Here is a 23,959-nt window from a genome sequence, read left to right as displayed (position 1 = left end):
TGTCTAAACTCTGTTTTTCTTTTCTTTTTTAATTTTTCTTCATACACGTATTCTTTTCTATTATTCTTTTTCTACATTTTACACTCAAGCGTCATGCTACAAATATTTCATATTTATTTGCTAACCACCCTCTGATTAATGTTCTATTGTAGCAGCACAATTGAGCTCATTAATTCTTGCCAACTACTTGACCCAATCATTTTTTATTTTTTATGCCAATTGCTGATTGGATTGCGTTTGTATATCTTGACTTATTGTTTTCTATATTGCAAACAGTACTTAGCAGAATTTAAGTATAATATTACATTGATCTGAGTTTGCGGACTGTTGCACCGAAATGGAATTCAATATACATAAATGAGCTAAATAAAATATTGTACGCAGTATTATTTGCATTTTCGTTTATATTTTGAAATCTATTTTTATAAACTATGAAATGTGAATTAATGTATCATATTCAGGTGCTATAATAAAGCAAAAAAAAAAAAAGTAAACAGAAATGATATTTTTGATGAGTTAAGATAAGAGTTAAGTTAAGATATTTAAACCCCTTTTTTGGAAGCTAGGGAACTGAAACTTGGTACAAATGCACAAGTTCTAATTAGTAGTAGTATTTATTGCAAATAAAAGTAAAATATAAACAATTCTGATAATTACTTATTTTAATATTAAGAAAAAGAAATAAAAATGTACAATAATTTAACGACAACGGCATGAGCCGTCTGTCGAATTACTTTTCGTGCAAAACAATTATTTGGTATTGTGGCTCTGAGATTGAGGCTATTTTATTTTATTGCAAAAAATATAATAGGACTATGAATAAGTTCGTGCGGTTTTACAACAGATGGCGTAACTTGATTATTATTCCATCGATCCACATTTCCAAACATTCATTGGAGAGCTATTTTGAAGCGTAAACAACAATATTTTTACCACACTTGAAAATGTCGAATTTCGTGCCAAATAATGTGTTTTTGCGGGGAATTCTTCTTCATTATTTTAATATGAAGAAAAAAGCAGCCGAAAGTCATCGTATCTTGGTGGAAGTTTATGGTGAGCATGCTCTAGCTGAGCGAACGTGCCAGAAGTGGTTTGCACGCTTTAAAAGTGGTGATTTTGGCTTGGAAGACGAAGAACGCGAGGGTGCGCCGCCAAAGTTCATGGATACCGAATTGGAGGAATTGCTCGATCAAGATCCGGCTCAAACGCAAGAAGAGGTTGCAAAAACTTTGGGAGTTGATCAATCAACCATTTCCAAACGTTTAAAAGCCATGGGAATGATCCGAAAGGTAGGCCATTGGGTGCCGTATGAATTGAAGCCAAGAGACGTTGAACGCCGTTTTATGGCATGCGAACAACTGCTTCAACGGCACAAAAGAAAGGGTTTTTTGCATCGAATTGTGACTGGCGATGAAAAGTGGGTCCATTACGACAATCCAAAACGTCGGGCAACGTATGGCTACCCTGGCCATGCTTCAACATCGACGTCGGCGCAGAATATTCATGGCCTGAAGGTTATGCTGTGTATCTGGTGGGACCAGCTGGGTGTTGTGTATTATGAGCTACTGAAACCGAATGAAACGATTACGGGGGATGTCTACCGACGACAATTGATGCGTTTGAGCCGAGCACTGCGAGAAAAACGGCCGCAATACGCCGATAGACACGACAAAGTTATTTTGCAACATGACAATGCTCGGCCACATGTTGCACAAGTGGTCAAAACATACTTAGAAACGCTCAAATGGGATGTCCTACCCCACCCGCCGTATAGTCCAGACCTTGCGCCATCCGATTACTATCTCTTCCGATCGATGCAACATGGCCTGGCTGACCAGCACTTCCGTAATTACGATGAAGTCAAAAAATGGATCGATTCGTGGATTGCGGCAAAACCGACCGAATTTTTCACAAAGGGAATCCGTGAATTGCCAGAAAGATGGGAAAAGTAGTAGTAAGCGATGGACAATACTTTGAATATTAAATTTGTAACCATTTTACGTCAATAAAGTTTCAAATTTCGAAAAAAACCGCACGAACTTATTCATAGTCCTATTGCTGCCAACAATTGAATAAATCTAATTTTGTTAATTTTTAATTTTATTATTGGCTGTTTTAACTATTATTTTAAAGTTACATTATACAGTTGATTCCAAATAGGATAAAACCTACTAATTGCAGTGAGAATTGTTATTGGCCAAATGTTCGAGCGCGGACGATACTAGTATGATATTTAATAACTAGTTAATAACTAATTCCCTCCACCTTACAAGTAAATATTAAAGTATTTATCCTTACAAGAACAGCTAGTGTTGGGCTCTTGTTTTCACCTTTATTAGAGCCAAGTGTGAAAAATTATACAGAGATCAGAATGAACCAGAGATTAATGAAACTGTTATAAGAAATATCTATACAAATTGAGCCATAATTGTTATATTGCCGAAATATTACTTAACTTATAGCACTGTACGATAAAATCAAGCTTAATAAAAATTTCAGAAAATCCTTTTGTTCGTCGGACAGGTGCTCTAAAATCTTAAAAATTACATATTTGAAAGATGAAGGTGAAAAAATTGCTTAATACTTCTATTTTGAAATTTGGCGCAGCTCCTGTCAGCTCGTTTACCGTAAATCGAAAAGTGCGGGTTCATCTAAAGGTTTCATCGAATTAATTTTCTTTCATATAAAATTCATGAATATTATTCAGAACTTTGATATATTTCCGCAGAGAAACATTTGCAAAATTAAGTATATTTTGCATTTAATTTTTTTTCTTTACAGTTGCTTATCCCTTACGTTTTCTTTCAAACTCAAAAGTGAAAAATTTCGCCATTTCAATATTAAATTGCTCGCAATATATAAGACACATCGAACTTATAGGAGAGTCTGAAATAGTTGCCAGCTTCTATTAAGAGAGCACATTTGATAATTTTCTGTTGTCAAATATATCTCCCACATGACCGTAAACATCTTTAGTATTGAGCAGAAGTGAGTGCCTTCGGTAATCTGATGACAAACTAATCTGGTTGACGTACGTATAATGATTACTTTAAGGTACCAAATTTCCTAATAAAAAATAAATGACTTGCTTATTAAATCTATCAGCAAAACTAAAATATCATTTATTGTATTCATAACTAAATTAACTCTAATAATATATAATATTCAATTCCAAAACAATCGAAATTGCAAAAACAACGAACAGTTAATGAATTTTACTTATTTTTATTTGCATGTATATAGGAAAGGCGATAATTCGAGAAAACAAACATCAACTTACCTACCTCATTAGGCAAAATATGTTTTTCTACCTTTTTTTATACAATTATCTAATCGTTATCCTAATGTTAGTAGGATTACAAAGATCAGACAAAAATTTAACTTTTTCACTTTATGGCTTTCCTTCTTTATATCCATTAAAGCCGAGAGTGGGCAGTTGTATCAAAATCGGCACAAAGCTCTGTCAGTTTTATTTGCTCTTGATATCAGCACTAAGTTGACATACAAATTGGGGGAAAAGTTGTTAGGTAGTGGTACCTCTCATATAAGAATTCAAGTAGGTCAAAAATCGTCTTGATTTTTCATAATTTTTTATTACTAACGGTCTAGACTTTTTCTCCTTATAACGACAACAAACACCCATTACCTTTATCAAAACAAACTGTCAAAGTCAACGCGATTTTACAACTATTTAGAACTTTCTCATATAAGAATTCAAGTAGGTCAAAAATCGTCTAGATTTTTCATAATTTTTTATTACTAACGGTCTAGACTTTTTCTCCTTATAACGACAACAAACACCCATTACCTTTATCAAAACAAACTGTCAAAGTCAACGCGATTTTACAACTATTTAGAACTTTCATAAATTTCAGTGGGCTATAAAATCGCATATCCAAAAATTCTGTTTAAAATGTGTGGAATTTGTTTATTTTTTGTTTTTTAATTTTCATAAAATTTAAAACTCGGATTTATATAGGATATATTAGATCATGAACTACATTTTCTTAAAAAAGTATTAAAACGAAATGAATAAATTGTCAAAACTTGTCAATACGTTCCAGGGCTACAGTTATTTAACGCAGTGTGGTCATACGAAATTTTATTTAAGGTAGGAAAAAAAATCAGATCACAAATACAACTTTTTGCAATATCACTATGGTAGCCTCATACAGCGTATATTAAAATTACAAAGCCAAAACAAACATACAGACTAAAAGTTTAAAAAGGCCGTTTATGTTTCAATTACATAAGACAAATTAACCGAGTTTAAAAAACGTTTATCTGCACATCGAAAGCAGGTTTTATTTATATGGTAGAAATAAATATATTTGTAAAAAGTTCATACTTCAAATATGTATGGATAGTCTTTGTTTAATAGAGTTGCTCCCAAATTGAACTCTCTTAAACAAATATTCGGGTAATCACAGTCAATCTTTTAATGGTTTTATAATTGTACAAGTATAATATAGTTATTTATCGCCTACTCAATTTTTTTACTTCACATTTCGTGCGCACTGTATAAGTAGCTTCGCAGAGTTTGTAAGAAGACGCCTTCATGAGATCACAAGGAGGCTGCGATGATTCCAACAATATTAACTAAAACCAAAATTAGGCAGTCTTTTTAGCCGAAACGTAATACAGGGTTTAATTCAGCCCTTCGTATTAAGCAGGTTTGGCAGTAATCAGTTAATGGTAGCCCCACAAGTTAGGTTAGACTGGTTACTCTTAAAAAAGAATTGGCTGAAGAAAGATTTCCCCAATCCAAATTTTATAGACCTTGAAGAAGTGATTCTGCAGAGCACTGAAGCATAGTGCTTGAAGCGCTGAGTGAACTCTGCTAACTCTGATAAAAAGTCTAGTGGCCCTTTGTATTCGATTTCTATGTTGATAATTCTTTTAATATATTCCATATTTCGTATACAATTTTAGGCTAGCAAGCGTCAGCTTTCGCTTAGTTACATAAAACAAATTATTACACTAACAATATACATTTACACTCACCTGCCCAATGTGCCTTTTAAACTCCTCCGTTTTTTGATCGCGCATTGGATTATCAAACCCGCATAAGCCGATGCTGGAAATAAAAAAATAACAATATAGAAATTTACAGTAATCAAAAATTAGTTGTTAGAAATAAATTTGTACGAATTTTTGCATAAAATAAAAAAAGAACTATAACAATGTTAAAAATATTATAGATATCTAAAGATAAAGAAAATATTTCACTTTAAGAAACTCTATACTAAAATTTTCAACATTGAATAAATCACAAAATTGTTAAATTATTTCAGTTTACTTCTTATTATACTGAAATCTTAGAAGAATTGACGACAATGTCCAAAATACAAAATACTAGTCTCTCGTGGCATAGAACCGTCCGAATCAAAAAACGTCCCTAAATTGTGAGCATCATTTAGATAGCGTTCATGATGTGAATTTTTGTTCATAAGAGAATAATTTCAGAAATTGGCTGCTAAGTGAACTTTTTTGAAATTACTTATGCATTGCAGCCGGTATTACCGACTTTGACGCGAGTATATGTATAAAAATCTAGTCTTCCTCCTGTTTTCTTGTTTAATATATTTTTCCTAAAGGAAATATTTTTATATTATAATTTAAGCAAAGGATCTATTAGAATGGCCAACTATGTATTTAAATTCCTGTCATATTTTTGCCTAGCTAAGATTTCATTTTCTTTCCAATATGGACATACATATGTACATATCATGCACGCAGTGCCGTTTTCTCTGTGCCTAACTCGCTAAATTACTCATACGCCCTGCTGGCGTGCAATAACCACTTTATTTTCGAACACACGAACTATGAACTGTGTCTCTGCAATGTCGGCTGTCAAATATGTCTATGCTCAATTATCTGACACACACATGCAGGTATGTGTATGTCAGCATATCCCTTCACTATGACTCATTATGCTATGACCAAAAAAATAGATAAACAATTCGAAACACCCCAGAAACCCTGCCATCATTTGTAACTAATTGGCGGACAGAATGCGCATGCGCCAACTAACTAAGCGACAACCTGCAAATACTGAAGCAGAATGTAACGCTGAAAAGTGTTACAGTTTTAACACGCCCTCAACAACAAACCAAGCAACGAGTCAATTGCAATTAACGGATTTCATATGTGCAATAAATTAAATAAACGCGCCCACTGTGCTACGAGAAGAACGCTCCAACTTCTTGTGCACCTTTTTATTCCTTTTACTTTATTGTTTTTGCTTTATATATGTATAAGCCGGATTGCACGTGCACACCTTTGACTTGCAAGGAAGCAAGATAACACATACATACACACACATACTTGTATATCACACATAATGGACATATATGCAGGCATGACAATATTGCACTCGCCCGTAGTTTTGAGTAAGACAAAACAAAATCAAATAAAAAATATAATAACAAAAATTAAAAAACTCTGAGTGAGTGTCGCCTCCGTTCGCCATTTTGTGCCGACGCCGCATTAATCATTCACACCACGTAAAGTCGCCCGCAGCAGTCGGTGGCGGTGGCACTCAATCAACGCTTATATGCAAATTTTGTGGCAAGCCGAACTCAGCTTATCTTGAAATGAAATTTGGCATATTTGGTTTTATTTAATTATTTTTGTTTTTGTAACCATTTTGTACCATTTAGTACAGCGCACCGCATTCCAATTGGTTGCTTTGTGCAAAAGCCGCAACATGTTGCAACACATGAAATGGAAGGCTATGTGCAACTTGCCAAGTGGTAAATGCACAAGTGTTGTCGCACCATTTGGCCTGCCTTGGCTTGGCTTGGCGTTGGTGGCAGCTGCAATATAATTTTGCCTGTTTGGCTAAGTCAATTTTGAAAGTCTCTTTAATGGACTATTTTATAGTTTGATTTTAAATTGCAGTTCTTTTTGTGGTTTTTGTTGTTGTCTTGGTTTCATAAATGTTTATTCATTTCTATTGAAAATGAAACTTTTTGATGATTTCTTGAAGCAAAATATGCTGTATGAGTCATTGGTGGTCGCCGCAGCTGAACGGACGTATTGTATGTGATTACACTGGCATACAGCAAAAGAACCCAAGAATTTTGAGAAAATATTGCAAGCTCGGCTCTCAAGCCCTATACTTGTATTATTGGTGTACTTGAAATATTTTCTACAATTGTTGTCAATATGCAGTTTTATGTTTCGAATATATTGCCCTAAGTAATTTGTTGTGTTCACCACTAATTAAACTTTATGTATGAAAGATCCATGGAAAAATGAGCATTTTTATTCTCATGCGGCTATCTTTTATATATTTATTTGAGGATTTCTTTCACTTATAGCTTTAATTTGCGGTAGGCCTTAGATTTTAGATTTAAGACATGAGTAATGAATTTTTTCGGAAATTGATTTCTTATATATTTAGACAAATTTTTATATACAGACAATTTTTAAATTTTTCCAAAAAAATACAAATGTTTCTATCTGTGTAAATACAATACCTTGAAACTGTTTGATTTATATAAAATAAAGCATAGCTGAAAGATGGCAAATTACTTTACCATTAATTTAATAAATACATTTTATTGATCAGCTAACAGATTTCCCAGGTATCATAAATTCTGATCCACCTTTTTTCTGTAATCCAAATCCGTAATTTGGCTATATCTCGAAAACTACATAACATAAGAAAATATAGCTTTTAAACTCAGCGAGTGATTTTATGTAGGAATTGGAATTAGTCTGGGTCTTGGATAAAGAATCTTTAACCATATGTAAGCCTGTGCCATATTATATGTTAGTCATATCCATAAATCGATAGAAAATTAAATTTTAGAAAGCTACCTGGAAGCTCAAGTCGTTAGCTATAATAGAAATATATTAAATTCACGTCCAAAGTCGAAAAAGGTCAGACCTGAGCGCCAAACGGAGGGTTAAGTTCGAAGCCCAGTATGGACGAGAAACTTCAATTTATATGAGTATTTTTTCTGAATAGCAGCCGGCACTTGGCAGGTGAGTGTAAATGCCTCCGCTTGCATTTTGGCTGGAAAATATTTCTTCCATTTGTAGTAACATCAAGCGTCTCAGAAATTGGAGGTAACAAAGGAGTTTTGCGCACACTGATTACGCATGCATATATGTATATATGTACATTAGGGTGCTATATTTTTCATAAAAAAATATTGTTTTTACACCGGAATTATAAAGTCTATTTTATTTTAAGACTACTGTTAAAATATTTGAGGAAAATATTAAATTATAAGTGAGCTGAACAGAATTGAAAATATCTTCAAAAAACGGGTTTTATAAATAAATAAATTTAAAAGTATTCTTTCCAAAAAATAAACTCAAACACAATAATATAAGAATTTTGAAAAAAATTATTAACAGAATTATAATAAGGACATTTGTGTAAAAAAATATTTGGGTCGTGAATGGGTTAATTCCCCATAAAATGAAATGGGTGAGAAATGTCCTTAGAGGTCAAAGCGGGGGCTGTTCTAGAGAAAGAACTGGCAAACAAAGAAACTTTCACTCTCTGTGTGCTCTGCTAGCCACCTCATCAGCTCAGTAGCCTTCTGCAAAGTTTCTTTTTGGATCAACTCAAACTACTTAGAAGTGATTTTATGACAAATGTTTACTTTTCACAAAGTCAGCTCTTAACCTCGTTCCGGTAAGCAGCCTTACTTCACTAAAAATTTAGCATCTTACTGGCCATTTAAAATTTTTACTTTTTCTATTTCTGTACAAATTAGTTTCCAATTGCAATTGCCAGTTCTTTTTCAAATCGTTTATTTTCAGTCAATTGTCCTTCTGCGCATTATGCTAATTTTGTTAATTAAGCGTTTACGAGTTTGCTTGTTTTCGCTTTTATTTTTATTTTCTCTTCTGCCACAATCTTTATGCCGCTGGCAATGCCACTGATGCGACTACAAACATGGCTACTGTATGAAAGTACTTAGCTATGTATCTCTCAGTTAGTGTTGTTGTGATTTTAGCTGCCAATTTGCTATTGCTGGTTGTTGGATCTTTTTTGTGTTTCCATTTGTTGGCTTCTACAATTCTTTAACAACTATTTAACTGTTTATAAAAATGTTATTGTTCACTGCATTTGCATCTACCTTCCTCCTATTCGGTTCCACGTCTGAACGCAGCTTGATTTATTGGCTAAACACAATTCTAGCGCGGCCACAGCGCGCGTCATCACTTTAATGGTCTGCTGTTGTTATTATTATTGTTGTTGCTAGTTGTAGACGAAGTTAATAGTAGTAGATTTTAATATTGCAGCCATTATAACATTACCGTTGTATTGTTCTACTCGCTGCGCTGTTGCTGCCAGTGCTGCTGCCTTGCTATTTGGCTGGCAATTACCATTGTTGAACCGGGTGGCAAGTGGCGAATGGCGAGTGGCAAGTGGCAGCCAAAACACTGAAGAAGAGGTGCGCTCGAAACTGTGTCAAAGTTGTTGCTGATTTAACATTTGTTTTTTAAGTTTTAGTGGATGCTTTGCATTTTCAATGCTCTTCTTATCGTTCTGTTTTTTATTGGCGTAGTTTTAGATTTGCCTTAAATCACTTTGAAGTCTTTTGCTTAAAAAAAAATAAAGCTTTGTTTCAAATGATTGCGTTCAAGGTCTGGTTTGAGCACCTAAGAATACCGAATAAACGCTGAAGTCTATACACTAAAATATGTACATATATTTGTGTGTAGGTAGCAGTCATTTGGCTCACTAATATGGGCCAGTCGTGCTCACATTCCTGATAAATTTTTAAAATTTTTATTTTATTAATAACATTTTTTTTAATATTTTTGTTTTCATTAACATGTTTGCATTTATTTATTTCTAATGATATTTTTAACATTACAAATAAACGAGGAAAGGGACAGAAATATTCATCATAAAATTTGCACAAGGAAAAGGCATCTCTAAGTACCAGCTCAGATCGATTTTTATAGAAGTGGAAAACAACTGACTTGTTTTGGAGTCTACCTGTCATGCTTTGTACTGTAAGAAAGCTGACTTATTTTCTCTCTTTCCGAAGAAAAAACTCAGTAAGAGCATGCAACATTGCCAATTCGAGCCATATGCAGCTTTTACTTGCAAAGTGTTGTTTTTGTTGGGTAAAGTGTGGTTTTCGTTGAAAGGTGAGAACGATTGGTAAAACGAGCTTTAATTTTTAATTTGAAAAAAAAAAAACGCAAACTTCCAATGTTTTAGACACTTTATAACGAGTTGAGCTCAAAGAAAAACTTAAAGAAGTTGCAAAAAAATGTTCAACTCACTTAAGCTTAAATAAAATAAATAAGTAATATTCCAAAACTATTTATTTTTCATTTTCACACCTTTACTGCCGCTATCCCGATTTGGCCAATTGGCAACACTGATACTTCCATAAGTAAGTACTTTATTAAATGCTTAGCAAACCTAAATTAAAATATTCACACATTTTTACGCTTTATAAAATCGACTCGATGTTCCAATTTTTATGGAAGATAAAAAACAAAATGGCTGCTTTTATACATTTCATCTATAGTGACAGTCATCACAATATTACCCACTTTTTAAGCTAAAACCTAATTCTTCATTTCTTTCAATGTGAGTGGCAGTTTCCAGTTGTTCTTCTGCAGTGTTCACTACATTCGTATATCGTTAAATTTCGTTCAACGCAATATCAGTAATTCATTCAGCCTAGTATCCACTTCCCTCGCGGTAAGAACAGCAGGCCGTGTATAAGTAAAAAACCAATTTTGTCAAGATATAAATTTTAGAGAAACAAATTGTTGTTTTTGGGTGTCTTCAGCAGTGTTTTTTAATTAATACGCTAATAAAATGAAGATATAAAAAATCTGAAAATCTGTATGAAAAGTAAAAAAAAAGTGTTTAGTGCAATTTTAAGAATGCCTGCTATTGTGCACAAATACATATTTTCGAATCGAATTTTTATTGTATTGTATATTTTCGAAAATTTAGCACAGTTGACCGTTTATGGTCGATCAAGATAAGATTTTATGTGAAATGCTAATTAGTTTGTATAAATAACAACGATTAAAGCACCTTTTTACTACAAATGTGTTCGTTGGTATTTTACAGTTGGGTAGCTGATACCGTTTTGATAAAGGATTTACAAAAAAAAAAAATCTGAAAAACATTGCATGTTAATAATCATTTAAGTTGTGTGCTAAAGAAGAAGAAAAGATGCATCGGACTCGTTGGATAAGAGAACTGGCATGCAGTTTGAGCAGCAGTGATACAGTGTGAGCATCAAATGGTTATATTTCAGTGCTTAAGTTCACACATTTAATCTTATTCTACTTCTTGATAGGCGCGATAATAGCTTAACCCATTTTAATCAAGTTTAATAAAGCCAATTGGTCACACGAAGTGAAGCCAAGTCCTTCTGCACCTGATCTTTCCAACGCAGAGCAGGCTCTGACAGCATCAGCTGGCACCACGTTGACTTTGGAGTTTTTGAACGATTGATGGAGATATTAATACGTTTATCCATATAAGGATTTATTGATGTTCCATTGATTTAATTTTTAGAGCAGAAATTTGAGAGAAAAACTATAATCTAGTCATTAAATGATATCATGTGGCATGACGTTTTAAAAAAGTCGCAAGCTATTATTCCTCGATCAAAATAACTTTTACTTTTAAAACTGCAAAAAATTATAAAAAGCGATGCACTTGAGTTGGAGCAGCAAATTTGTGGAGGTAATTGCACGAAACCTGCAAAATGCAAAGCTAAGCTATACCAATAGAAGAAGAAGAAGCAGAAGCAGCTGCGAAGAGTGCATTAAATACATAAAAAAGTGGGGGAAAAAACTCAAATGAGAACATCAACGAAGCGTGAACATGGCCCAAAAGTAAAACACCACAAGCAGCTTTTGGTGTTGCTTCGCTGGCGGCTAGCGGCCATTAGTTGGCGGTTAGCGGCTAGCGGTTTGAGGCTTTACGCTCTTAGCTGTTGACTGATGCTTGACGTCTTGCACCAGCCGGTTACAAAAACAAAACTGCATAATACTTGCTAACAGCTACAACAACAGTTGTAGTGCTCACTAGCTATAAGCTTGCTGTAAACGACCCAACCGTGCCTTAGTTCGATAGAGTTACTAAGAAATGGTCACAGATGCGGGTATACATACTCATACACACGCGCATACTCATATTCATTAGCATAGCAGAATGAACTATGTTGCTTGTCTTACATATGTGCAAATGACTGTGCGGTCTGCGGATCGGCCAGCAGCAGCAAACAGAAAAATGTATTCCTACATGAACTATCTTAGCCGACCGGACGGACCAGTGAATTGTATAAGTAGTTGTACAAAAACGTCATGGATTCGTTGCAAGGTCGTCCGGTGTTAAATGGGCGCGAGCGAGCACGCGTACAAGCCACATACATACCTACATATAAGTACTTCTATCTATAAACATATACTTAAACGCGCCGAGGAGTTGGCACAGCTGATATATGTAGGTAGGTAGGTGATTTGATAGGAATAGTAAGCAAGCGCAGTTAGTGGAACGAACGATCGCGAAGCAGCAATTCAGCTGCTGACTGCCAGCGTGCAACCTGAGCGTTGCCGTCGTAATAAAATGTGAACTGCTGGACTGGCAGCGGCGAGTGGCAAGTTGCGGGGAAATATTTATATACATACTTGGATAAATACGTATTTTATTGTAGGTACGCGAACGCTTTTTGGATATTAATAATGAAAAGCACTGAAACTTGTTCTTGGCGCGCCTAAATGGTTGCTTTGCTATATTTTTTTTATTTTTCCATATATTTTCTTAAAATAAATGTGCAAAATGTGAAGTTTTTTTTGGTACAATCCGAAGTAACATGAAGCTGAATTTTCCTTTTAAAAATTTCATAACTTTTATTTTTTGTAGACTTATAAAAATATTTTTTTCTTTAGAAAAAATTAAATGGTATTTACAGTAGTAGTTTGCTGTAGATTGTCTTAATAAAAATATTGTTATGCCAAGTAAATGTGAAAGGAAATGCCTTATTTGACCGCAAAATATGTATATATTTTTTATACAATAAATATGTACGTACAGAAATAAATATATAAATTGTAACTTGAGTTGCTTTTCACATAGTTCTTGTAAAGTACAGTTAATTGGTTTCTAAAAAAATGTATCACTGTTCTAAAGTGCAGTTTTCTGAATAGAACGCAAACTCAACAGCTAGTGACTGTGTTTGCTGATTTACTAATACCAAATAAGGCTCAATCGATAACACCAAAATTTTAGGAACGTTTAGCCAAGGCACGTAATGACCAGAACGGAGTAGTGATAGTGGACAGAACAGTTGGATGGGAGTCCTAACCTCTTAACGAGTATAACCAGCCGATAGTGTTCTGTTAATGTGCTGATTATCAAGCTGACAAAAAACCAATTAAGATGCAATAGCGCTTTCTACTCTTTTCCATCGACTCTAGGCAAAAAATTTATGATTTTTAGAAAAAAAAAAATCATTAGAATCAATTTGAAGGCAATAGTTTTTTTAAGAATAAAATATTGCAGAAAAATAGGAACGAATTAAAAGCTAGAAACGAGATCTATCGGATGCACACTCCGAGCGTAAACGATGTTAGGCCTTCAGAGATAGACCTGGGTGGAAATATAAAGCAAAACAGGGAGAGAAGAAGAGGAACTACTTTGGCAGATAGGATTAAATTGGCGAAAAAATTTTACATTCGGAATTCCTTAGTTCTAGCTCAGAATGAGCAGTAGCATTGTTTTGTGTTGCGTTGATGTATGAGTTTCTCTTCAAAGAAACAAAAGAAAAGGTTCGCTTTGTTTCTTCACAAGCACAAATAACATTCCAAACACACACACACACATTTTCAAGCGCAATATTTTTCATAAATTTCGCCTTCAGCAACAAACATTCTCACTTCCTATTTTCCCATGACCACATCATCATTATTTCACAGCCGATCGATCGATTGCCTCATTTCAAGGCGAATTTCCAACTCAACTCACCACGCACCTCACCTCTTCGCTTTTAAGCAAACTTTATCTAGTACTAATGTTGACTTTGATGTGCCGCAACACTTAGACGCTTAGCGGGGCATTCAGTTGTGGCAAGTTGTCGAATTTGATTTATTTAATTGCAAATGAACGAATGTGGAACATGCAATGTTGCAAATGGCAAATGTTAATTGACGACGGCACACCGGAAATGTGACGCGCTGAAGCAGCAATGCGCAGAATTGATGCGAGTCAGAGAAGCGAGTAAATGAATGACGCGTTCGGAAGATAATTTACTTGGAAAGCTGCGAGCAATGGGTGTGCGATGATGTTGATGATGTGATGGCATTGTAATGAAATATTAGTAGATAGAAATGGCAATATTTTTGTAAGAATTGCCTTGAAGTGTTGAAGGTGTGTAGGGCGATGGGTATAATTGCTGCATTTTGAATTGAGATTTCTCTTTGGCAAGAGTTTACGAGCTCTAACAGTTTAAAATATTTTTAAATTTTCTAATAGGGAGTTTTAAAAATTGTAATTCGATTCATTTGATTTTGTTTATTTTGGAAGTCTCACTGAATTTTAAAATTAAATTTAAAGTTTTTTGCTTTAATCAGTTCCATCATTTATATTAAAGTCCATGAGCTCATATTTAGTAGGTGGATTGGCTCCTTACAAAAAATTGTGTTACTGCGCTCTTAAGAGATTGGATTCATGGGGTACGATTGAATATTAATTTTGTAGTCCCAAACTAATCCTTTACGGGTAAAATTGAAGATTGGCTGGTATAGTGAAATTGGGTACTGACTAGTACTCAACTAATCCCTTACGATACGGGTACATCTGGCTATTAATTAGTCGGCCGTAGGTGTATAGGGGTAGGTTTTAGGTCATACCAGCGATACACTGCTTACTGATATATGCTTTATTTATTTATTTGCTGATATTTGAGGGTATCAGCAAGGGGGTAATTTGAGCTACCTTATATATTAATACGTCGGAAAGACTATTTAATAAATTATTAACTTTTGTAAACAAAAAAAAAGAAGTTAGGTTAGGTTAAGTAAACTTTGCGAGGTAATAGAAATGTTTGTGAAGAAATCTCTAAAAAGTGAATAACGGCATCCGCGATTTGCGCAGCATTCTGTATTCTATCGATCGTGCGAAAGTCGGGTGGATCAACCCCCCCAAGACATTGGAGACTTTCTTAACCCTTTACTCTAATTGAAGTACCGTTTCCGCCTATTATCCCCAACCTCTCCAAGGTATTTCATAGATGCTTTGCAATGTTTGCCATTGTATAGGTGGTGCTAACGGTGCTGATATAATTATAAAACTGAGTCCATATTTTTCTTCTTATTGATTGGCTGAAGAAGACCAATCCTCATAAAAGCCGATTTCTTGCTTTACAAAACCTGTACTAACTTCCTTGTATTGCCTTACATCCAAACGTGTACGTATGTAGTATATTGTATAATAATATTTTCAGCTCTAAGATTTTGCTATTAAATTCAATTTAAAACCATTCGAAACAGTTAACTGTTTTATGTTGCATGTTAATAGGCAACAAATTCTAGTGACCTGCCCTTAGTTTTGGAAAAAATTTAAGACAGCATAAGTGAATTATATTTTTGTGCCCAATGTTTTAAAAGGGTGGACCAAATATTAGCATCATTTAAAAATGAATTGAAATTTAAGCACACAATTTGTTTTAAATCATTATTATACATTATATATCATACTAGAAAGAAACAATTGCTTTATTTATGGAAAATGACTTCATTCATGTGATGGCTTTTGCTGACTTTTAAGTAGCGAAACTTGTCAACCTGGCAGTACGTACTAAATCGGTTGATAACGCAATTATTAAATTTCATTAGCAAAACGTCGATGGAAAACGACAGAGTCTACGTTTCTCCTTTCAGCCTACATAAAGTCAATAATCGTAGCTCTGCAGCATCAATTCTTTACTTGACCAAAATGATGTTTCCATAGCACTAACGACCCCATCACTTCATATTTCTCACAGACCTGTCAATTTTTGCGGCTATTGGCAGATAACCAATCTCGAAAATCATGAGTGAGTTCGCAAAGTTCAAAATTCATTTAATAAATTTCATTTAAGGCCGCGCTATTTTTATTTTCATTGCGGAAACTACCTTATAACTACGACAAATTCTCGGAAATAAATCTGTAATATTATATTTTCCAATTTTAATTGCAAAGCATAATAGTGGATAGTTTGATATTGATTGACTTGACACTTAAGGTTTTGAGTGGAGAAAACTCTCAGTGATTTCGAAAATGAGGGAACTCCATTGTCCCAGAGAGTTCAAGATTATTTGGTAAATACTTTCATGGCAATGCTTCAACGCAATTTTTTAATGGTATATATGTACGTATGTATAAATTCGCGTTAGTGTTCACATAACATTTTTTGAGGTTAAAGTATGTCGGCATAGATGCAAAAAAAGGGCTTTAACGGAAGGTCTTAATTTTCTTATCCAATTTTAAAAAAGTGATCCAGAAAATCGTCGAATGTTGTCGAAACATACTCTTGAAACCATGCGCATTCCGGTTTTGATGCTTCAAAGGTTATAATTTCGATACAGGAGGTAAAGAATGGCTGGCCAAAAAAAATATATTTATTAAAAATGCTTGAAGACGAAAATTAGAGGACATTATTCAATGTATTATTCAGACGTTTGCCAATTTAATTTGAGTTGGCAGAAATGTTGGTAGTGATCCAACCAGTAAGTTTTTAACCCTTGAAAGTATTGGAATTATTGTGATTTATATAAAGACAGGGGTTGAGATTTTGTATTTTAGAAATGTTTCTTCAACACCAAGGAAAAGTAATTTCTGCTTCGAGTATTACTTCCGGACAAAAAATTAATACGCAAATGGAGGTAATTAAATATGAAGTCTCTAGATCACTTCTGGTCCCTTCTGATTTTCTTTTGTTTCGGTCAATGCAGAATGCTCTTTCAGGAATAGAAGTTTCTTTGTGTGAAGGCATCAAAAATTGTTTTCAAGGTTTCAACAGATCGAGAGTATTGGCCAGGTTTCCATAAATTACCAGAGATATAGCAAAGGTTAGATAGTACTTCGAGTAATATGTTTATTTATGCGTCATTGAAATAAAGTAAAATTTGCACCAAAAATACCCCATTTCGAAATTATATTGTAATATACCAATATTCGAACCTCCCTGTATATGGCAAATATGAATGTAAAACAATGCATAAGTAGCAATAATGTTAAGCTTGACAAGCCTCCGGTAAAAGCGGCGCCCAACTTATCCGCTTCACTTTTTGTTTTGCATTTTATCACATTGCGCATTTTGCGACAGTTTCAGTTAAATCTCAGTTATCTGCAGCGACTAGATAAGGCTTTGTCGCCGCCATAGTTATAATGATCAAATTTACAACTACAATTTGACCGCAGGCAGCAGTGAATGGCAACGCGGTAACTGTGTCACAGGCATTGCTGCCAAGTAAAACACAAATCTTTAGCGGTGTACTTGTATGTGTGTATGTGGCGTGCCGTTTTGGGAGCGCGGTTTGATTTATGACTTTGCAGTTCGCAGCCGTGTGACGCCCACGGCAACACCGGACGGACTCCGAACGGACTAGACGCTAGAAAATTGCAAATTGCGTAAATATTGGTTTAGCCAAAGTAAATAAGGTAGCACTGCTCAAGCCACCCCCACTGCTAATAAACATACATATAATTTACATATAAGTATACAGTCTGTTTTATTTTTATGCGAAAATGTCAATTTCCTTCACCAAACAATAATTTAGGCAGGCGTCAGTGGCATTTAAAACGAGTTGATTGATTGGCAGAATATTAGTTTTGCAATGAGAAATCGTTTATGAAATAGAAAAATTAATAAGCCATAAAAATCGGGCAACATTTAATATATAAAGGCGCATATGATATTTCTAACTACGCTGCAAACATAACAAAAAACCTAAGCGCCGTACTCGCAACGAACATTTCTCATATCACAAATTAATGGCCGTACCATATGGGATTGCAAAACATTTAATCAAATCAAATGGCAAAAACAATACAAAAAAGTTGCAAACAGCAATAAACGCAACAACAGTTCTGCAAATAATTTTCAGACAAGCTCTCAATTGTCAATTGTTTGCTGCTGAAGCTAAAGAGTAGCGTGTGGCAGCGGTCAACACACCAGCCAACGACAATTGGACAAGACATGACATGTGTGCTGTTTGTAGACGCGACAGTGCTTTTATATTTGTTGTCAATGTTGTTCTTGTTACTACTGTTGTTTTAAAGCTTGTTGCTTTTGTCAATATTGTTTGTTGTTGTACAGCTGTTGCTAGCACTATTCCTGCTGTCGATGTTTTTGTTGTTGTTGACAAATGTCGTTGGTGTGAGGTCTGCGCATATATTAAAACAACACTTCCATTTCGCTTCGTTTCGTTTCGTCGTACCTCGTCTAGTTTCTGCTCGTGTATGTGTGTGCTCATTTGGTTTTACTGTTTGACTCGATTTGTCTGGAGGCGTTTAACGTATTAAAACATACAAAATGGCAGCGCTATGAGCAAACAAGCAATTACAAACAAGCAAATTAATGTTGAAGTATATTCAGCACGCGATGGCAGGATATGCAGTAATATTGACAACAAAAAATGGGAGGAAATCATTAATGAATTACGGCGTATATTTTGCAAAGTTTTTTTACATGGCTACAGAAGCAGGTGAAACAAACTCGACACTAAATTTTTAATTAAAGAGACTAAAACTTTGTTGCTATCCAAAAGTAAAACAAAATTGTGCGAATTATTCTTGAAAGTCATATAAATATTAAAAAAACAGCTGTCAGGACAGAGTGAAGGATGAAATCAAACTGTACTTTTTTGGCTTTATAGGTTACATATTTCTGTAGATGAATTGAGAAATAATTAAGTTGGGAACATTCCAAGGACCAAAATTTAGGGTTTTTATGTATTTACCTTTTTATGTTTCATAAAATTCTGTATGCAATTTGAGATAAAGTTTTGAACAAAAAACTATAAAACTAAGAAAACTATGAATTTTAATAAAATAAGTGGAAATATATTTAAAAGTAACTAATTAAAATTTTGGTTTTTTTTCTGTTGCTAAAACTCCTTTTTGGAATAAAAGTTTGCTCTACTTCTAATAAGAATGGAAAAATGGACGCCATTATTTACTTCTTTTGGCACAAATTTTTAACCCGTTTGCAAAAATATCAAAACTTCATATTTTATGATACTGTCCGTCATGTATGATACTTGCACAAACTATACATAAACATCATTGAAGCCGATTTGTCGAAAGAGAACATAATTTAAAGATTCAGGATATTTCATTCGCATAGTAGTTAATAGCCACGGGGGGAGTCTAAGTGGAAAATAAAATGAATATATCTAATTAGAAACTTGATCTCTTCAACTCTCGCTAAAATCTTAACGAAAATAGATTGAACTTCACAAAGGATTGGCTCAAATACAATTCTTATTTTCGATGGATATGTAGAAATGACTACCACAAGGTCTCCTCTTGTGCTATGTAAAATATTCAAGTCCATTCTGTTAGCAGCATCTCACTAGATGAAAACATGTAAATTGCAAGCAGTGAATCTATTTTTTTCGACATTGTTGTTATTTTTCAATTACGATACTGTTGCAGTAAATGAGCGATATATAGAATGAAGTATTTCATTTGGACCTGTAAATAAATAATTTATTGGAAGTTGTTTAAGCTGAGTACATATGCCATATTTTACCCATATAAATTAACCTTTCTTGGAGGATGGATCCATGTGTAGAAGTCCACGCAAGTGGGGAAAGTTACTGATCGCCATTCACTTGGGAGTGGCCAGGACGATTCTCCTACATATGGTTCAAGCAGCTCACAACGTCCGGGATTAGCCCACGTATCCTCTGGTTAGCTCCCGAACACCCGTTCGGGAGTGAGCTAACGTGAGAAGGCGAAGCATCCCAGCATAGCTGGTTGTGCGTTGGGTTTGGGACCCGCCACTTAAAAAGCCCCCCCAATGAAAACAGCAACAAAGCCTCGGATGAGAACTTCCAACACTGATGACGACCCCTGCAAACGAAATAAGGAATACGATTTGAGGGCATGCACCTGGAATGTCCGGTCCCTTAATGGGGAAGGTGCCTCTGCCCGGCTGGTTGATGTCCTCGTGAGAGTAAAGGCTGACATCACTGCCATCCAAGAGATGCGATGGACGGGGCAAGGTAAGAAAACCATAGGACCTTGCGACGTCTACTACAGCTGCCATGTAAAGGAGCGCAAATTCGGTGTCGGATTTGTTGTGGGAGAGAGACTTCGTCGCCAAGTACTGTCGTTCACTCCGGTGGACGAGCGTCTCGCAACAATCCGCATCAAAGCCAGATTTTTCAACATATCGCTAATTTGCGCCCACGCCCCGACGGAAGAGAAGGACGATGCGACCAAAGATTCCTTCTATGAGCGCTTGGAACGCTCCTATGAGCGCTGCCCCCGCCACGACATAAAAATCGTGCTTGGCGACTTCAACGCCAGGGTGGGCAAGGAGGGAATTTTTGGTCCTACAGTCGGAAAATTCAGCCTGCACAACGAAACATCCGGTAACGGACAGAGGCTGATCGACTTCGCCGGGGCCCGAAACATGGTAGTCTGCAGCACCAGATTCCAGCATAAAAAGATACACCAAGCTACCTGGCTGTCTCCTGATCGGAAAACGCGAAACCAGATCGATCATGTTGTGATAGATGGAAGACACGCTTCTAGTGTATTAGATGTACGTACGATCCGAGGACCCAACATCGACTCGGATCATTACCTTGTTGCAGCCAAGCTGCGCACCCGCCTCTGTGCAGCAAAAAACGTACATCTACCTGCGCAAAGAATGTTCGACATCGAAAAGCTGCAATCACAACAGACAGCCAGAAGATTCGCCACTCGACTCTCACTCCTGCTCTCGGAGAGCACTGCCCAACAAACCGGCATGCGCGAGCAATGGAGCAACATTTCTCGTTCCCTACGTACCGCCGCCGAAGAAGAAATCGGATTCCGGCGAGCCCGAAAAAACAATTGGTACGACGAGGAATGTCATGCTGCCGCCGAAAGAAAAGATGCCGCCTATAGAGCCACGCTGCGATCGGGCGCAACGCGAGCCATGTGGGATCGCTACAGAGAGCTGAGAAAGGAAGAGAGACGTATTATCCGACAGAAGAAACGAGAGGCCGAAATACGTGAGTGCGAAGAGCTTGAGATGCTGGCCAATAGGAACAACGCCCGAAAATTTTACCAGAAAGTTCGGCGGCTTACAGAAGGTTTTAAGACCGGGGCGTTTTCCTGTAAGAACAAAGACGGCGATCTGGTGACTGACGTACAGAGCAATCTTAAATTATGGAGGGAACACTTCTCGAACCTGTTAAACAGTGACAGCTGCGCATGTCATAGAGAATGTGAAGATCCCGATACCCCAATCGATGACGACGGAATTGTAGTTCCGTTACCCGACCATGACGAGGTGAGAATAGCAATAGCACGGCTAAAGAACAACAAAGCCGCGGGCGCCGACGGACTGCCGGCTGAGCTATTCAAACATGGCGGCGAGGAGCTGGTAAGGTGCATGCATCAGCTCCTATGCAGAATATGGTCGGATGAAAGCATGCCTGCCGATTGGAATTTAAGTGTGCTCTGCCCAATCCATAAGAAGGGCGATCCTGCAATTTGTGCCAATTACCGCGGGATTAGTCTTCTAAATATCGCCTATAAGGTTCTAGCGAGCGTATTGTGTGAAAGGCTGAAGCCCACCGTCAACCAACTGATTGGACCTTATCAGTGTGGCTTCAGACCTGAAAAGTCTACCATCGACCAAATATTCACAATACGCCAAATCTTGGAAAAGACCCATGAAAGGAGAATCGACACACACCATCTTTTCGTCGACTTCAAAGCCGCATTCGACAGTACGGAAAGGAGTTACCTGTATGCCGCTATGTCTGAATTTGGTATCCCCGCAAAACTAATACGGCTATGTAAGATGACGTTGCTCAACACCAGCAGCGCCGTCAGAATTGGGAAGGACCTCTCCGAGCCGTTTGATACCAAACGAGGTTTCAGACAGGGTGACTCACTGTCGTGTGACTTCTTTAACCTGATGTTGGAGAGCATCGTACGAGCCGCAGAACTTAATCGCTCAGGCACAATATTTTATAAGAGCGTACAATTGTTGGCGTATGCCGATGATATTGATATCATCGGCCTTAACAACCGCGCTGTTAGTTCTGCCTTCTCCAAACTGGATAAAGAGGCAAAGCGAATGGGTTTGGTGGTGAACGAGGACAAAACGAAGTACCTCCTGTCTTCAAACAAACAGTCGGCGCACTCGCGTATCGGCACCCACGTCACTGTAGACAGTTATAATTTCGAGGTTGTAAAAGACTTCGTTTATTTAGGAACCAGCATTAACACCGATAACAATGTCAGCCTTGAAATCCAACGTAGAATCTCTCTTGCCAACAAGTGCTACTTTGGACTAAGTAGGCAACTGAGTAGTAAAGTCCTCTCTCGACGAACAAAACTAACACTCTACAAGACTCTCATCATGCCCGTCCTAACGTATGGCGCAGAAGCTTGGACGATGACAACATCCGATGAAGCGACGCTTGGAGTGTTCGAGAGAAAGATTCTGCGTAAGATTTTTGGACCTTTGCACGTTGGCAATGGCGAATATCGCAGGCGATGGAACGATGAGCTGTATGAGCTTTACGACGACATAGACATAGCGCAGCGAATAAAGATCCAGCGGCTTCGTTGGCTGGGTCATGTCGTCCGAATGGATACAAACGCTCCGGCTTTGAAAGTATTCGATGCGGTACCAGCTGGTGGTAGCAGAGGAAGAGGAAGGCCTCCTCTGCGTTGGAAAGATCAGGTGGAGAAGGACTTGGCTTCACTTGGTGTGTCCAACTGGCGCCGGTTAGCACGAGAAAGAAACGACTGGCGCGCTTTGTTAAACTCGGCCAAAATCGCGTAAGCGGTTATCGCGCCAATTAAGAAGAAGAAATTAACCTTTCTAACTTTGTACAAAATTCAACAAATTTTTACTACATTTTTTTTTACTTTTTAATCCGATTTTTTGGAAAAACTGCGAGTATGCAGTTTTATGCCCATTTAGCATAATAAAGTGTAAGTTTTAAGCAGCTAAAAATTGAGTTAATTTCTTTTGGACATTGCTCTTGCATATTTTCTTTACTTTAATGTGGAATGAAGTGCAAAACACTATCAGAAAAACAAATTATTAAAAATCCAAACCACTTAAAACTTAAACTGATTTTACTAAAACTTCATGAGCTTTGTTATTGCGTACCCAAAAATTTTCATGATGTGAAAAATATATATAAAAACTTGTTGAAATTTTCTTAATATTGCATTAAGTTTGAAAGTTTGATTTATAAGGATTTGGTTAAAGAATGAACAATGCACACCCTTTTTGGGTATTTGGCCGAGCTCCTGCTCGTATTTGTGGTGTGCGTCTTGATGTTGTTCCACCTACAGTTTTAAGCCGACTCTGAACGGCAGATATTTTTATGAGGAGCTTTTTCATGGCAGAAATACACTCGGAGGTTTGCCATTACCTGCCGAGGCGCGACCGCTATTAGAAAAATGTTTTTCTTAAGTTTGGTGTTTTCACCGAGATTCGAACCAACGTTCTCTCTGTGAAATCCGAATGGTAATCATGCACCAACCCATTCGGCTACCGCGGCCGCGAAAAAGATTGCATATATTAAAAAAAGAAAACTTATTCTGCACTCACGTATTGCGCCATTGCATATACATACATACATTTTATCCGCCTTATATTTTATACACTTTTTGATCTAAGAAGAGTCAGATACAGGGACATTTTGATACCACATATAAGGTGACCCAAAACAAATTGGTTTTTGAATAACTTTTTTATTACATAAATACAAAATA

At 36.3% G+C, this 23,959-nt stretch overlaps 1 protein-coding gene across 1 annotated transcript in view; it reads right to left on the bottom strand.

The window, feature by feature from the left end:
* The window catches only part of LOC129245798 (uncharacterized), a 177,623-nt gene that overhangs the window by 19,956 nt on the left and 133,708 nt on the right, over positions 1–23,959 (bottom strand). The window contains exon 5 of the mRNA XM_054884191.1: positions 5,005–5,077. Within this exon, the coding sequence (XP_054740166.1) occupies positions 5,005–5,077 (73 nt within the window). The remainder of the gene's footprint in view (positions 1–5,004; positions 5,078–23,959) is intronic.

This window comes from Anastrepha obliqua, chromosome 4 (assembly GCF_027943255.1).
Source record: "Anastrepha obliqua isolate idAnaObli1 chromosome 4, idAnaObli1_1.0, whole genome shotgun sequence".
Classification (NCBI taxonomy): domain Eukaryota; kingdom Metazoa; phylum Arthropoda; class Insecta; order Diptera; family Tephritidae; genus Anastrepha; species Anastrepha obliqua.
The sequence above is the reverse complement of the archived record's forward strand: the minus strand, read 5'-3'. Positions and strand labels throughout refer to the sequence as shown.